The 14,593-nt window shown below is 45.3% G+C and overlaps 1 protein-coding gene across 1 annotated transcript in view; it reads left to right on the plus strand.

Annotated features, from left to right (window-relative positions):
• Nucleotides 1–14,240, plus strand: part of LOC106816408 (ubiquitin-conjugating enzyme E2 G1) — a 19,519-nt gene extending 5,279 nt beyond the window's left edge. Inside the window, exons 3-6 of the mRNA XM_014821012.1 lie at nt 3,364–3,461; nt 5,772–5,950; nt 6,610–6,725; nt 10,948–14,240. Coding sequence (XP_014676498.1) covers nt 3,364–3,461; nt 5,772–5,950; nt 6,610–6,696 — 364 coding nt within the window. The 3' untranslated portion in view covers nt 6,697–6,725; nt 10,948–14,240. The remainder of the gene's footprint in view (nt 1–3,363; nt 3,462–5,771; nt 5,951–6,609; nt 6,726–10,947) is intronic.
• The last annotated feature ends 353 nt before the right edge of the window (nt 14,241–14,593 follow it).

The raw sequence follows: 14,593 nt of genomic DNA on the forward strand, positions 1-14,593 counted from the left end.
TATAAGGCATCGGGGAAAAGTAAACAGGAAACGCTAGATTGTATTTTCCATAGTTCATTTATTTGTACTACAATAATCACCAAACTATACATTACTTGCGGTCTAGGAAACTTCGTGACGTAGCAGTGTTAACACGAAAACCATTCCATTTTTAGCTTCACGCTTGGACATGCGTCCAGAGCTGAGGGCTATTGTCCATGGGTCGTCGTCCGTCGTACGTCGTCCGTCTCGTGTCCCCGTCACGTAACATTTGGTTCCGGTCAGCGCACGAACTCAGGACCCGTCTGGCTGACCGCCCACAGTGGTCTGACACATTGGGGTAGTGTTACACCCGGCCGATGCTCCCCATTATGAGCAACGTCTACTTTTGGAGCACGCACAAGTCGGCGTAACTTTCGGAGCCACGGCAATTTTTTGGAAAAAGTGGAAAATTGCCATTTAGTCAGTAGGTTCAACTAGATTTTGCTCATTTTGTTGGTATCTGAAGAATAAGGGCTAGGGGGTATTTGCATATTATAAAAAAAATATCAAACTAGGTAACGGGTTGGCAATGTATTTAGCAGTATTATAGTAAAAAACATCAGAACCGTCTGTGGTGTCACACATCGTCTGGGTTCGTTTTTATCAAGATTCTCATTGACATATATCTTTAATGCAAAATTGGCTATTCCTCTCCACCCTGCCTGATAAAACGTCTATATTAGAGTAAAGATTTACAAAACCATGTCGGAACGCGCAGCATATACCTATTTATTTCGAATGCCATCGTTACAGAAGTGGGTGTAGCGCCATCTATGGTCACAAATTGTGATTCATGTTCGGTTTATAAATTATGTATGTCTGTATAAACAGATGGCAATCGGTTCTAATAATTGTACGTCGATGGTTGCTCAATTAAAACTGACTTCTTCTTACCTCAAGTCATTTGTGTCGCTTTTTGTGGTGAGCTACCAGTGTCATTCGACATTTCATTGACTGTATGGTTATAATGTAGACTAGCAAAGTACCCGTCTTCGGACGGTTGGAATATTGAATGAGTATATGTAGTGTGTAGCTCACCTAAGGATTAAGGGCGTCTTCGTAAGAGTATGTTTTTTGGTCTTTGTGTCTGTGTGTGAATAAACTCCGCCGTGGGTTTGCCTACTTGTCGAGAGGGCAACATAGAGGCATGCCATGGGAGAAAACAGGTGTGGTCAGGTCCAAGCCTAAGGTAGTGAAAATCTGTCGTTGGGCCTTTGTTTATTGTCATAGCATATCAAAGCCGGATAGGATTGCAGTCTTTAAATTGAAATGGAAGATCTGATGCTGAAGGGATGAGTGATATGCGTGGTATGAATACGGTTTGCCCAGTTGCTAGTCCATGTGGGATGACGACGTCTATGACGTTGGCATGCACAGGCCTGTGAGTCGATAACGTGTTCCACTGGTGATGTTGGTGGTCCTAAGATCTGAGGACAATGATGGGGAGCAAGTTTAAGAGTGACGTTTGTGTGGTGGTAAGCGCTTGCGGTAATTAAGGGAATTCAAGAAATCCACAGGGAATGGAAGCTTCGTTGACAGTTAGAGTCGAGTCCGATAGACCCTTCCAAAAAAGTGCACATTGTCGGTGATATTGACATATATCGCCAGGGGAGTCCCAATGAGAAGGAATTCCTTAACTTAAAATAACTTAGCTAATAAAAATTCGCTGTTTCCCTTTTAAGTATACATTTTAAATAATATATTTTAAATATGCATATATATTTAGGATGAAGAAAAGAAGTTGCGCGCCTGGGCGAGAAATAAATGTTTTTTTTTATTTCCGCGACTGTCGAGTTTTCAAACTCACGGACCCCCTAACGTATGAGGAAAGCGTGCTACCCGATGGTGCTACCAATGCGCCACAGCCGCGGAAGCTGGCAACGACGCGTATACTACATGGGTTAATCGTAGTCGCTTCAATACACCGGTATGCATTTTAGCTCAGCTGTTAATAAAAAACGCTTCGAATTGACTTTATCCTGTCTTTCATCATTGCAAAAGTGCGCGGTTACCCTATGAGTGGTAATGCATCGTTTACAGTCGACGCAATTTAAACATGCGAGCAGATTCAGAGAACATAGCTCCAAGCGCAAAGCTGTCAACAACACGTACTACATTCGTACGGTAGTGACGTCGATCGATATACCGGTATGGTATCGGTAACACGAGTGTTAAATAAAATGGCTTTAAATTCAACTTTCGTGTTTTCATCGTTGAAAAAGTGCGCCAATATTACTGTATGAGTGGTAATGCATCGTTTACGAGTCGCAATTTTAAATCATGCGAGCAGATTCCGAGAACATAGCCTCCACAGCGCAAGCTGTGCAAACAACGTACTACATTCGTACGGGTAGTGGACGCTCGATCGATATACCGGTATGGTACCGGTACACCAGTGTTAAATAAAACGGCTTTAAATTCAACTTATCGTGTTTCTATCGTTGAAAAAGTGCGCCAATATTACTGTATGCGGTGGTAATGCATCGTTTACAGTCAAGCAGTTTGAAATCATCGCGAGCAGATTAGAGAACATAGCTAACAAAAAATGGGCTGTTCCCTTTTATAGTATAGATACAATAATGTAACCCAAACCCAGGATAGCGGTTACAACAGCGTCCCTATTTTTCTGTGGAGGGAACCCCTGAGTGACATCACTCAGGCGGTTTGCTGGTATGGCGTTTCAGAGACTAGCCTCACAGCAATTCGCAAACTGGTTGGATGTTTAAAACACGCAACCTTTCTTCGCCTATCATGGAACTTACTATGTATCACAATACTTGCTGTAATTAAAACTAAGTATAACCTGTTACAAGAAATTGAGCCGGCGTGGTCGCAGGGAGATTTGCGGTGGGCATGCTGTGGTGGGGGCATACCAGCTGTATGCGTATGCCGGTATGTAGCTGTATGCGGCCGGTCAAAGGTTATTTTCGCCGAGTGTTGCTGTCGATTGTCCAATCTCCCTGCAAGCCCACGCCTCGCGTGTGAGCAAGAGTGGTAGATAGCGCTGCCTTTTGCTTTAATTTCGGCGGAAAACGCATCGAGTTGGTGGCATCACCAGAATGGAAAATCGTGTCGGTACGTTTTAGTCTGTTATCTCCGGATTTGCGGGTGTATACGAAGGAAACGAATTTCGCACGATGCTGAGGCGAAGTACCTGTGTACGATTTGAGGCTCTAAGGTTGATGAGTTACGTCGTAGTAAATCGTAGGTATTATAAGGCTAGTAAATGATGAATTTCCCTTGTTTATTGAAGTCACACTCCTTCCCTCCCTATTATCTACTCCTGATCAGTATAGTATTGCTATGCATCAATTAATATGATTTTATTATTGTGCTTTTCAGTGAGGGTGGATTCTTTAAGGCACATCTCTATTTTCCAAGGGAATATCCTCTCAGGCCGCCAAAGTTAAAGTTTATATCGGACATATGGCATCCAAACAGTGAGTGCATAAACTGGTTTTTACAGAGGGCTTGTACGGTTGTTTAATAGATCAAAATACCTTCACATCGATGCATTTACACTGGTCAATGCTCACACCAACATGTGCGTATGCACGCACACGTGCACGCACACATCCGTGCACGTATCGATAGCATGCGAGCATACGATGCATGCTTCCAGACGTTCATACCTAAATTTTCTGTATCGGGGTGTATTCGCAAACCCCTGCCGCTGCATAAAAATTCTCGTTTTCGAATGCTGGTGTTCTTGTTTGCCTCCTAGTTGAGTTGAACTGGAATGTGTGCACATGCTATATAAGTACACCTTATGGCAGGCCTACGTGCACAGGTCTGCATCTATGTGCCCACACCTGAGTCTTCCTTCTCTGTCTGTTCACAAACTGTCATTAAAATTAGGGGTGCACCGGATCCAACTTTTTAAGTTCTGGCCGGAACCAGAACCAGGCGGAACTTGAAAAAAGTTCCGGCTGGAACTACCTGGCCGGAACCGGAACTTAAGCTGGGAATACACTTGACAGTTTTAATTGGACCAGTATTGCGCAAACTCACTCGGCCTGAACGAAATATTATTAGCAGGCACATCCAGTGTTGAAGTGTTCTCATTAGGAACCGGCCACCGGCCGAATTGACCGTCTGCTCTGCTGTTTCGGCCGGTTACAATTGGCTCAAGTATATTATTTTTTTAAATAATAATGATAATAATTTATTTGCATTTAGTTTGCTCTAATTATTCTCCAAAGTGAAAGTGTTTTATGAGCTACTACTAATAAATCAGTTGAGTATATTTGTATGCATGTTATCAAGAGCAGATAAAGAAGGAGAGCGTACAACGGTAAAATGCTGAAACCATGCTGCAGTATTAGTCGAATTAATAAACTTATCCCGTTTTATTTTGACGATCCTTTGCAGTATTATTGATTAGCTGTCTTACCTTGTTCATATAAAACAAACCGCATGTCCCTACGATGCCCCTACGCTGAGATAATGAGCGGTGAAAATCTGGTATTTTCGCTGAACACCGACTCGAGATCCGACTCCAGATTTTCACCGCTCATTATCTCAGCGTAGGGGCATCGTAGGGACATGCGGTTTGTTTTATATGAACAAGGTAAGACAGCTAATCAATAATACTGCAAAGGATCGTCAAAATAAAACGGGAAAAGTTTATTAATTCGACTAATACTGCAGCATGGTTTCAGCATTTTACCGTTGTACGCTCTCCTTCTTTATACGCTCTTGATGTTATGTGCACAAGAAGTATTGTTTTGTTTTTGAGTAACGCTATTTACGTACTTAATTGTTTAACTCTTATAATTACTAAATCGTCATAATTTTGAAACTTTTGGTGAACTCTGAATGTACCAGGAGAAACCAAATTGGGAAAAAGGACCATACTGTAATCCAAATGTGTCTGTTTACTGCAGCTCAGAATACACCAGATTGCATCTCAGAGCATCTAGGTTTAAAAAAAAAAATTGGGTGGGTACCCCCAAACCCCCCGCCCGCACTCCCCCACGGCCTGTTGCAAAAGCATTTCGGCCTGTTACTATAAAAGATAATGAAAACCCTGTGTGACTCAGGCGATTAGGACAATGCTCATTGTTCTACATGTTCTCATTATGTCACATGTTCTCATGTTCTCATTATATACATGTTCATATTCTACATTGTTCTCATTGTTCTCAATGCTACAAAGTTCTAATTACAGGATGGTTGTTAGGTGTATGAATCATCTGCTTTAATACACTTACAGTGCATAATTCTGGCATCTTATTCGCGAGCGAATTGTGTGGCAAAACCTGCATGTTGCAATATCCCTGGTTTTAGTCGATTATTTTCAACTAACAAACAGATGCCATTCCTGTGGCTCTAAGAGTATTTTATTTTAAAAGAAAATCTCGGGAATCACCTAACATCAGTTAGGTTCAGTTCAGTTAGTTAGCCGATGTTCAACTTCAAGTGGCAAACGTTTTCTGGGCAGAATAGTGGGAAGTTGTTAACACTATATTGTCAGCAAGTTGACTCTATTGACGCTCAACTACATTCAGTGACTGATCTTTCGGGCCGGAACCGGATCTTTGAAAAATTGGGGATCCGGCCGGATAGTTCCAGTGCACCCATAATTAAGATTCTCATTCTCAAATGTGGTTTCCTGTTGCAAGTTGCATTAGTTGAGGAAAATGGAGATGTGTGAACATTCGTTCTGTAATGCCGTTTCATCCTCCGTAGTTGAGAAAAAACGGAGATGTGTGAACATTCGTTCTGTAATGCCGTTTCATCCTTCGTAGTTGAGAAGAACGGAGATGTGTGCATATCGATCCTGCACGAGCCAGGCGACGACAAGTATGGCTACGAGAAGGCGTCCGAGCGCTGGCTGCCGATCCACACCGTCGAGACGATCATGATCAGCGTCATCTCTATGCTAGCCGACCCGAACGACGAGTCACCGGCGAACGTCGACTCAGCGGTGAGTGCGAGCAAGCGTGGCGTGGCATGGAGGCGATCACCTCGTTCGCGCCATCCCCGCGGATACGGTCACCTGGCTCGCGCCGTCCCCGCGGACACGGTCACCTCGCTCGCGCCGTCCCCGCGGACGTGGCGTCTGGTCCTTCGTGTCGTCCGCGGGATGCTGACTACTAAAGGAGTGACCACGGTGAACTTTACCACTCGCTTAAATTAACCTGTCTGCCTTGTGTGGTTGACAGGCAGAGTGTAGACAGTCGGTAACGTGATAGTATTTTCTAAAAATAATGTTTAGTAACGATTCTCCCCACCCCATTCGCACCCTTGTGGTTAGCTAGGTACCATAACAAGTCTCCAAAGCCTGATGTATCTGTAATGTGCTCACCTGTCAAAACTGCGTTAACCTGTTCGATCGTTTTACTGAATGGCTGTAAACTTACTCACAATTCAGTATATTGAGAGCAGTCGGTAATGCTAATTATGGCCTACAGGTGGCAGTAGTGCCCCTAAGAATATTGATGTAGTGGTCAATATGCTGTTGGTTAAGCAGTGATGGTATTCATGTTTATTCTATTTGTCAATATTGGACAGTTACGGTATAATGTCAGATAACAGACTGATGCATGCATGCTGATATGGTGCTTTTTGTTTTTACAATTGCAGAAGGAATGGCGGGAAGACTACAATGGTGAATTCAAACGAAAAGTGCAGATGAGTGTTAGGAAAAGTCAAGAGGAAGCGTGGGACTAATTTGGGGATACAAAATCACATATGTAATTGTAAGTGTATCAGCAAGTAGTTGGGCTAGTGTTTGTTTAAAAGTGAATAAGTATTCTTGCGTCAGTGAGTGAGCAAACAATCGAACAAGTTATCAAGGTCAAATGCTATGCCGCCTTCATCAGCATACTGTATAATTTGCTATCGACACCTTACAGTTGTACGTACAAGCATGAACAACGGGAAGCACGTGTTAGTATGGAGGCATGATTGATCACGCTCACAAACTAGACAGTTGGTTGTTAGCTCATCTGACATAGTCAGATGCAGCTTGTAGAATCGCATGATCGTCCGTCCGTCCGTCCGTCCGTCCGTGCGAGCGTCCGTCCGTCTGTCAACAGTTGGGCACAAATCTTAACCACTCGACGTACGGTCACGGTATTCGGGACGTGGGGGGGTAATCCGAAAACGAGTTGGGATGTCGAAGCTGGGGGTCAAAGGTCAAAGGTCAAGAGGTGTAAAAGAAGGGGGAACATTCACTCCTTAACTTAAGGTATAGGGAGGAAATGCAGAATTGCGGCACAAATCTAAACGGCTCGACCTAGGCTCGTGATAGTTGGTGTATAGCATCATGGTAGGAAAAGCCATCACTGTGCCGAAATTGGAGGTCACAGGTCAAAGGTCAATGGGCACAGGGCAGATTTTAGACATTTTCTGAGGACATGGTCTGACGGAGCGATTGAAAAACTTTTTTGTTTCAGCGGTGACCTAGCATTTTTATGGCATTATTGAAAGGACCATGAAATCTACTTTCTGCTGACATGCGAAGAGTAAGTGTCAGATAACCTTTTGACCCTCAAGAGGAGGGTTAAACATGGATTTGTTGACTGTCTGTTAGAAAGAATTTGACTGCCGGGTTTGCTAGTAGAATCTATACATGCCTGGATGTATGAGGCTACAATGTCACAGTGAAATTTCAAAAGCTAAATTTGGTTAAAGAAGGTTTATGCTCCTTAAATCTTATAATTTCTATGGCATTCTGTACTGTCAGTATGTTACATGTAACGTATGCCACTGCCAGTGGCTACTGCCAGTGCATGTGTGGGTGGTACTGTGGAGTTTTTGCCTGTGTTAATTGGTTACAGGTGGCAGCTCTCTATTGCAGCCTGTAGGCTTGCGTAGGTAAATGGATGAGTGCTTACCTATTCTGTCTTGCAAATAGTTGTTGCTACTACGTATGATGGGAGCTTCCATCTTTAATCTGAAGACACTTAAACGTACGCGCCATCTCGTGGCAACTTTCATAACGATCCCAACGAACATTCTTTTGAGAAGGTTCCTGATACCATCCCTGTGCATTCCACTGTTTCGGCGTGTATGTGAACACATTTGGGACTAACAGGGTTTACTAGAATCCCACCACTCCACCACAGAGTCACCGCAGTAGACGTTAGATGAGCGCTGTCACTCTGCGGCACTTGTTTTGTATGAGTGGGAGCAGGTGGGGGATGACAACAAACTGGCGGATTCGCAAACAAGTTCCCTATCGATCATCTCTATCTCACAATTGAATTTGCTAGGTCCTGAGCCTGATTGTGTTCGTCCAAAGGGCTGACCACCGTTAAAAGTTGTTTTGCTTGCAGTAACCTGACCTCAAGTTTTAGTGGTGCATAGGTAGGTTGTGCCAAAAAAACTGACGTTCATAACCCAACTAGTTGTATTTATCTGTGAGTCGAATAACTAATCATTGAAAAATTTATCGCAGTCCTAGACTGCAGATTATTACCGACCGGTTATAATGGGTTACTGACTCGGTAGGCAAAATGTTGCGGGGGGGGGGGGGGGGGGGGGGGTCAGATGACTAACATCGGCAGCTATGGGATGTCTAGTTATAGCTCTAGAGACTAGAGCGAAGGGCTATAGCTCTAGAGCTAGAGTAGTTACTGCTCCTACAATGTGTAGACTAGCTTGTGTGCAGAGTTACACTACGGCCTGCTTGTGCCTCAGTGCATGGTTATAACTAGCATTACTGGTGTAGCCCCTTCGCTCCAGGGCTGGGAAGCTACACTGGTAGTGCTAGGATATGACATGACAGTGCACAGACTGGTTCTACTGTGCGTAGCTGGCAATTGAGCTGGCCTGGAATAGTTTGATGGCAGTCTGCCAAAAGTGTGTTTACATCTTTTCTGTAAGATCGGCGAGGCATCTTTCTTTGCGACGTTAGAAGTGCGTGTGCTGTGTGTCAACTCTCCCCTTCCCCATCCAGCCCCCTTTAGGATATCCCTGTAGGATTCTTCATGTAGGAAAAAAAAGAGTGAAAAGTCAGAAAAAATGCGGCGGATGTGGAGGTGGTTGTTAATCGGTGTGTTGCTGCTGTTGTTGTGTAGTCGGTCTGCACTGGAATGTCACGTGCCTGCATCGTTAAAATGCACCGATGGTGCGTAGAGAGACGGGTTAGTACGGGCAGGCTGTGTTAGGAAGAACGACTGCATGCGCTAAATGCTTGCGCGTGCGTGCGTGCGAGCGTGCATGCCCACTGCCAACAAATGTTCACATCAGTGCAGAGTGTTTTCCCTCCCTGGGTGATCCGCATGCAGGGTCTGTCTCGCTGCTGTTTGGGAAAAACTGAAACTGATGGTAATTATGCTGCCCCCTGGTGAGATGTCAGGTTACTCCATTTGGGAAATTCAATTACTCATTGTGCCGTAGGGGGTGATGCGGACAGAAAATATTGGGGTGCTGTACGACTGCTTCTGATCTTTATTTGTTAGGGAATATATTGATCTATTGGCATTGCACAATTTGGCCGCGCATGTGAACCGAGTGGGGAGCCAAGTGGGGGCACACTTTTGTGAGTTGACATCTCCCCCACTACACAGTGAGCAAATAATTAGCGGCGTTGTGCTTTCAGCATCATCACGGCATCTCTGAGATGCGTACGCGGGTTAGCGGTATAACTAGTACCGGAGCGCGTGCGCTCGATAATGAAAAATGTCGCCCAACTCGCGTGCCGGCGATTTTAAATCTTAGCTTTCTGCGCGCGTTAAATGAGTCCCTGCTGTTGATGTAATGGTCTAGAATACGGCATTCAGGCAGCGGCCTTTGATTTCGGGATTGTATGCCAATGTAATTACCCGAGAGTGAATAGTGGTGGCGCAGTGATCGGAACGAATGCTCGAAGATATAGGAATTCCTTGCAAATGCTTTTTAGAAGAGTTCTTTTAGGGGGGAGTAGGTGCTCGGCATGGTAAGATTTTGTAAATAATCTCTGGATGGTAATTTCGAATGAACTACGCGAATCAAATAGGGTGGCTGCTATTCTGGAAATGTGAGTTTACTTTGAATGTCTGAGGTTTTCTCTTTTTGTGTGTGAATAGTGTTAGAAATATCTATGTGGCTGCGGTGAGTTGCGTGTAGTATGTGGGAGGGGCTGGTTGCTAATGCCTTGCTGTGTAAATACGTGCAGGTCTGTTAAGAGCAATTTGCATACGCGCACATGCACACGTAATTTAATTTGCTGACACTTCCCGACCTGCGTTCGTGCATGGATGCGTGCGTGCATGTGGTGCGTGTATACATGTATCTTTAGGTCGTGTATATCCGTGATGATCGTGAACGTGCATATAGGGGAATGGTGATGCTGATATTTTTATGGAACCAATTTTCATGGCCTGACTTGTCACACGTGTGTGTGTGTGTGTGTGTGTGCGTGCGTGCGTGCGTGCGTGCGTGCGTGCGTCAGGGAAAAAAATATTATTTATTTTTCAGAGGCTACTTTTCAAGCTCGCGTGCATGAAAATAGCACTCTAAAATTTGGTTTGCATTGAACTCTATGCAAATTTCCGGGGGCTCTTTTTGGCATTTCGGGGGCTAAATTGCCCCGAGCCCCCGTGTATTTTTTTCACTGGGTGCGTGCGTCCGTGTATGTGTGTACAGAATTTCCCTACTCGTCAGGAATTTTCGTAAAAGTAACTCAATCTAATATAATGTAACTGCAATAATTTAAATTACGTAACTTGGCAATGATTTACCCCAGGCAGAATTGAATAACGGCTATGTTAATGTAAGCTGCAGTTAGTTTAAAACTCGTGAAATTATTCAAGATGAAATGTAAAATCATGCGGAGTTAGTCCGCACATTATATTATTATGTTGCAATGTACATGCATGTGTGCGTGTACCGTATACCCCACTGCCTGTTATAAGAAAGTTCCATGAATCACAGTGTTTATAGAGGCAACTCTCTCTAGCACACCTCCAATGCCCATCTCTTCTTTCTTTGCAGTTGGGATATAAACTGTCTACCAACTCTCGCTTGGAAAGAAGCAAGCGACTTAATTCACGTACGAAATGGCACCACCGCATGCCGACGTTCGACGACATTTTTCTCCGAAGAGCTGCAGACGCCCGGACGCCATTGGCTGCAGTGACGGCACTCGTGGATCACTGTTCCGTTGCTAGGTTATGCATCTCTAATTAACGTGAATGGTGACAGGTGAGATGTCACCGGCCAGTGGCCGCTGGGAGGCTGGCTAGCTCCCTCCCCCTTCCCCATCTCTCCCTCTACTTAGTTCAGCCTCACCTCTAACCTAGTCGTGCTCACTGCACTAACTCATGGTACTAATCTCACTAATCCTGTCATCACGGCGGCAGTGGCGGCAGCAGTTGTCATGGTAACGCACGGACGAGAACTCGCTTTTTTCAGTTAAAAATCAAAAATGAACAAAATGAAATATAATTGAGATTTTTCTCGTAGAGAGGGGCGGGGGGGTTTCAACGCGGAAGCCTCCCCACTGGTTACCTGTCGGATGATGCATCGTCGTGACAACGGATACGTCTGACTGGCGTTACCTTGTGTGCGTGGATGTTGTGGGGGAGAGGGTAGCGAAGCATGTAGTCTACGCATCAGTGGGCGGTCAACACTGGTTGTCACTGACTCGGTTTGTAGTGGTGTGTCGTGCTCCCGTCTCAACCTAGGTTAGGCGGTTTTCTTATTCAGAGTAGCCATCAGAAATGGGAGTGGATGCGATTTCTAGGTATTAGTGGGTGCAGACGAATTTTCCACCTCGACCTCCTCCCAGAAGAAGAACCTGATCAGATTATATAATAATGTGTCACGCATATACGGAGTCTGTTGCTGATCTCGTGGTCATGCCACTAGCTTTAAACCTTGACCAATGGTCCGAGACCCCGCGCACGACTATGCAGTGTTAATCGTTATGCACTAGGAAGGTGGATGGCTTGTGGTTGGTGGTTTCTTCTGAGGTGCACAGTCAGTCGCACGACCCTCCTTCACACGGCTAAGTATTTGCAATAGCTACCGCAATCTATTATCTGACATCCGAAGTATTTGGTGATGCGTCGTTAGTGATGGTGACGGCTGGAAGGAATGTGGGAGGTGCTGCAGTGTAATATATATGACAGCTATGGTGTAACAAAATGTGAATTAGAAACTGTTTTTTGCTATAAAAGTTAAAAGTGGAATAACTAAAATGGGTCCCCTCTAAAAGGAATTGACCATTCTCGTATTAACCTGGCATATATATTATTAGCTCTGCTGTTCACATGAGTGTTACCTGACCTGTTGTAAATAGTGAATGAGTTGTTTCTCTCGCTGATGTTTTTTCCACAATTAGCATAGGTGTTCAGATGCTCTTGCTGCAAGTCGCAATATCTAACGAACTCCGCAATTCTCCCTCCTCCCTAATGCCGTGCGCGCGGTGTCTTCTAATCAACTGAGCACGCATTGACGACGTGCCGTCATAATCGCCCGTCCCCGGCTCTGCTCCCGGCCCCTTCCCCAGCCCCTTCCCGTCTCTGCCCCGCCCCTCCCCTGGCCCCTCCCCCGGCCCATCCCCCGGTCCTTCCTGTCTTCTGTTGCTAATCCACGGTAGTGTGGATTAGGTTTCGCTCTTCGTTTGCAAGGTGATGAGTGGTCTGCCATGCAGACTCGTTTTTTGTAATATAGTCCCGGCCTTTCGTTCGAGCGCCACTGTAGCCGCCGCCGCCATTGCCGCTGTGTGGATCATAGCTCGTCGTGGATCATAGCTCGTTGTTTGACTGTTGCGCGTGTTTTCCCTCTGGCGGAGGTGAGGCGTGCGGCTGTGCAGCAAGATCACATCGGCGAAACCTTCGTGCGATTTCACTAACACTTGTTTTCGTGTCGACTCGACATTGTGTGCCTGCGACGTGCCTTGCTTCCCCTGTGTGGAGCGTGCGCGTGCGGGGGGAATTGTCTTCTTTGTTTTGCGCGCGTTTCCAGACAGCATTGAACTTCAATGAGTCGGCTGTCTGGGCTAATCACGACGATGAGGAGGAGGAGGGGGAGGAATCGCCACGTCGCAAGTATCGCAATCGCGTAGCATTAGCGTTTGTTTGTGCGTGCTCGACATTTGCTGCGTTCGTTTCGGTAGCCATTGCAATTTTCTTGTGGGTTTCTTCAACATGTAGACGTAGTTCTGTTGATTGGGTAAAGAAAAAGGCAGACGTTAACCCTGGGATCCGATTTCTCGATAAAGACCCAAAAGACGTTTTACCTCGATTTGCGTTTCAGATTCGTAAGTTATTCGACGCTGTGTTTGGTGAATATTTAGTAGGCACGTGATCAATAATAGACTCAATGCATCCTATTTTGAGAGAGGCGGAGCATGTAAGAGCTTACGAGAGTCTGACGCTGTAGGCAATTGTATTTCTAAAAAAACGGTGCAAATACGTAATAAGGACTTGCAGGTGGCAGCACGTGCCGGAACCGAATTTTATCGTGTGCATGACTCATGTTCGTGGTAGGAGGCAAGGGAGTGCTAGATTCACCGGGTGCTATGAAAGCCAACCAATATGCTATAGTGTCCACACACCCTCCTCCCCTCTCTCTCCCCCAACCTCCGTGTTGCTCCCTACACGCGGTCCCCGTGTGCAAGCTCTGTGTTCGTTTACGGTTTTGATGCTTCTCTTTTTTAACACGTCCCTGATTTTCACAGCGATCGCGTTCAGGTTTGTGCAGAGACACTGACAGCCCTCCGTTCTGTTGAATATCTAATTCGCGCGATGACTAGCTCCCCCTACCGGCAACATGCTGGCATCGCTCCAAGGGTTTCATGTGCGGTTAATCTGTATGTGAGTATAGATAGTGAAGACTAAGATCAACAATGCATTAGTCGTACACGTTAGCAGGTCCACACGTGTAGCGCTGTTTGCTGCGTGGAGCCGGCTGCGTGTTCTACTAATGTTCTAGCTTACTGTCCTACTCGTACATTGGTTTGGTTTCGCGGTGCGTGAATATGGAAAGTTTTCTACTTGTTGGGTTCTACCACTGGGCACATGGAGTTGCGCGTACATGTCGCGTGACATACAACCTAGAGTGTGTTCGCTTCCGTTGAGTGCGTTTGTGTTTTCGTTTAATTCTTCTGCTTCTCTTTCTTCTTCATCTGTAGTTACTCTTCACGTAACGACTGGCCATATCCGTGTCAAATCGACGGATATCAAGTGGAAAAAATATATCGACAAACTATAATATACACAGACTTGATTTTGTAATAATTTTATTCGGTAAAATAAACCGACTATTTACAGAAAAAAGAACCGCTGTATCTATTTTGATTTCTTTTTACCATGCGTGCTCGCGCGCGCGCGTTGGCGTACGTACGTGTGTGCTTGTCATTGTCGTTTGGTCAGCAGCAATGCATTTATACATGTATTTCTGTCCTGTGGCGCGTGGCGGCAGGATGAAACCTTTATATCTACGGTACGGTACGGTACGGTACCTTTATATTAACGGTACGCGAGCCGACTACACGGCAAGACATTGGGAAACGAAACTACCAGTCGATTCATCGCCTTCACGAGACAATTCCAGTAGAGGAGTAGTTACCGTACCTTTACCAAAGAAGACTCTGTCCCCCTCGTCTGTTATTCATACGAGTCCTCATACATGT

The sequence above is a fragment of the Priapulus caudatus genome, unplaced genomic scaffold, assembly GCF_000485595.1.
Source record: "Priapulus caudatus unplaced genomic scaffold, Priapulus_caudatus-5.0.1 Scaffold1370, whole genome shotgun sequence".
Lineage (NCBI taxonomy): Eukaryota > Metazoa > Priapulida > Priapulimorpha > Priapulimorphida > Priapulidae > Priapulus > Priapulus caudatus.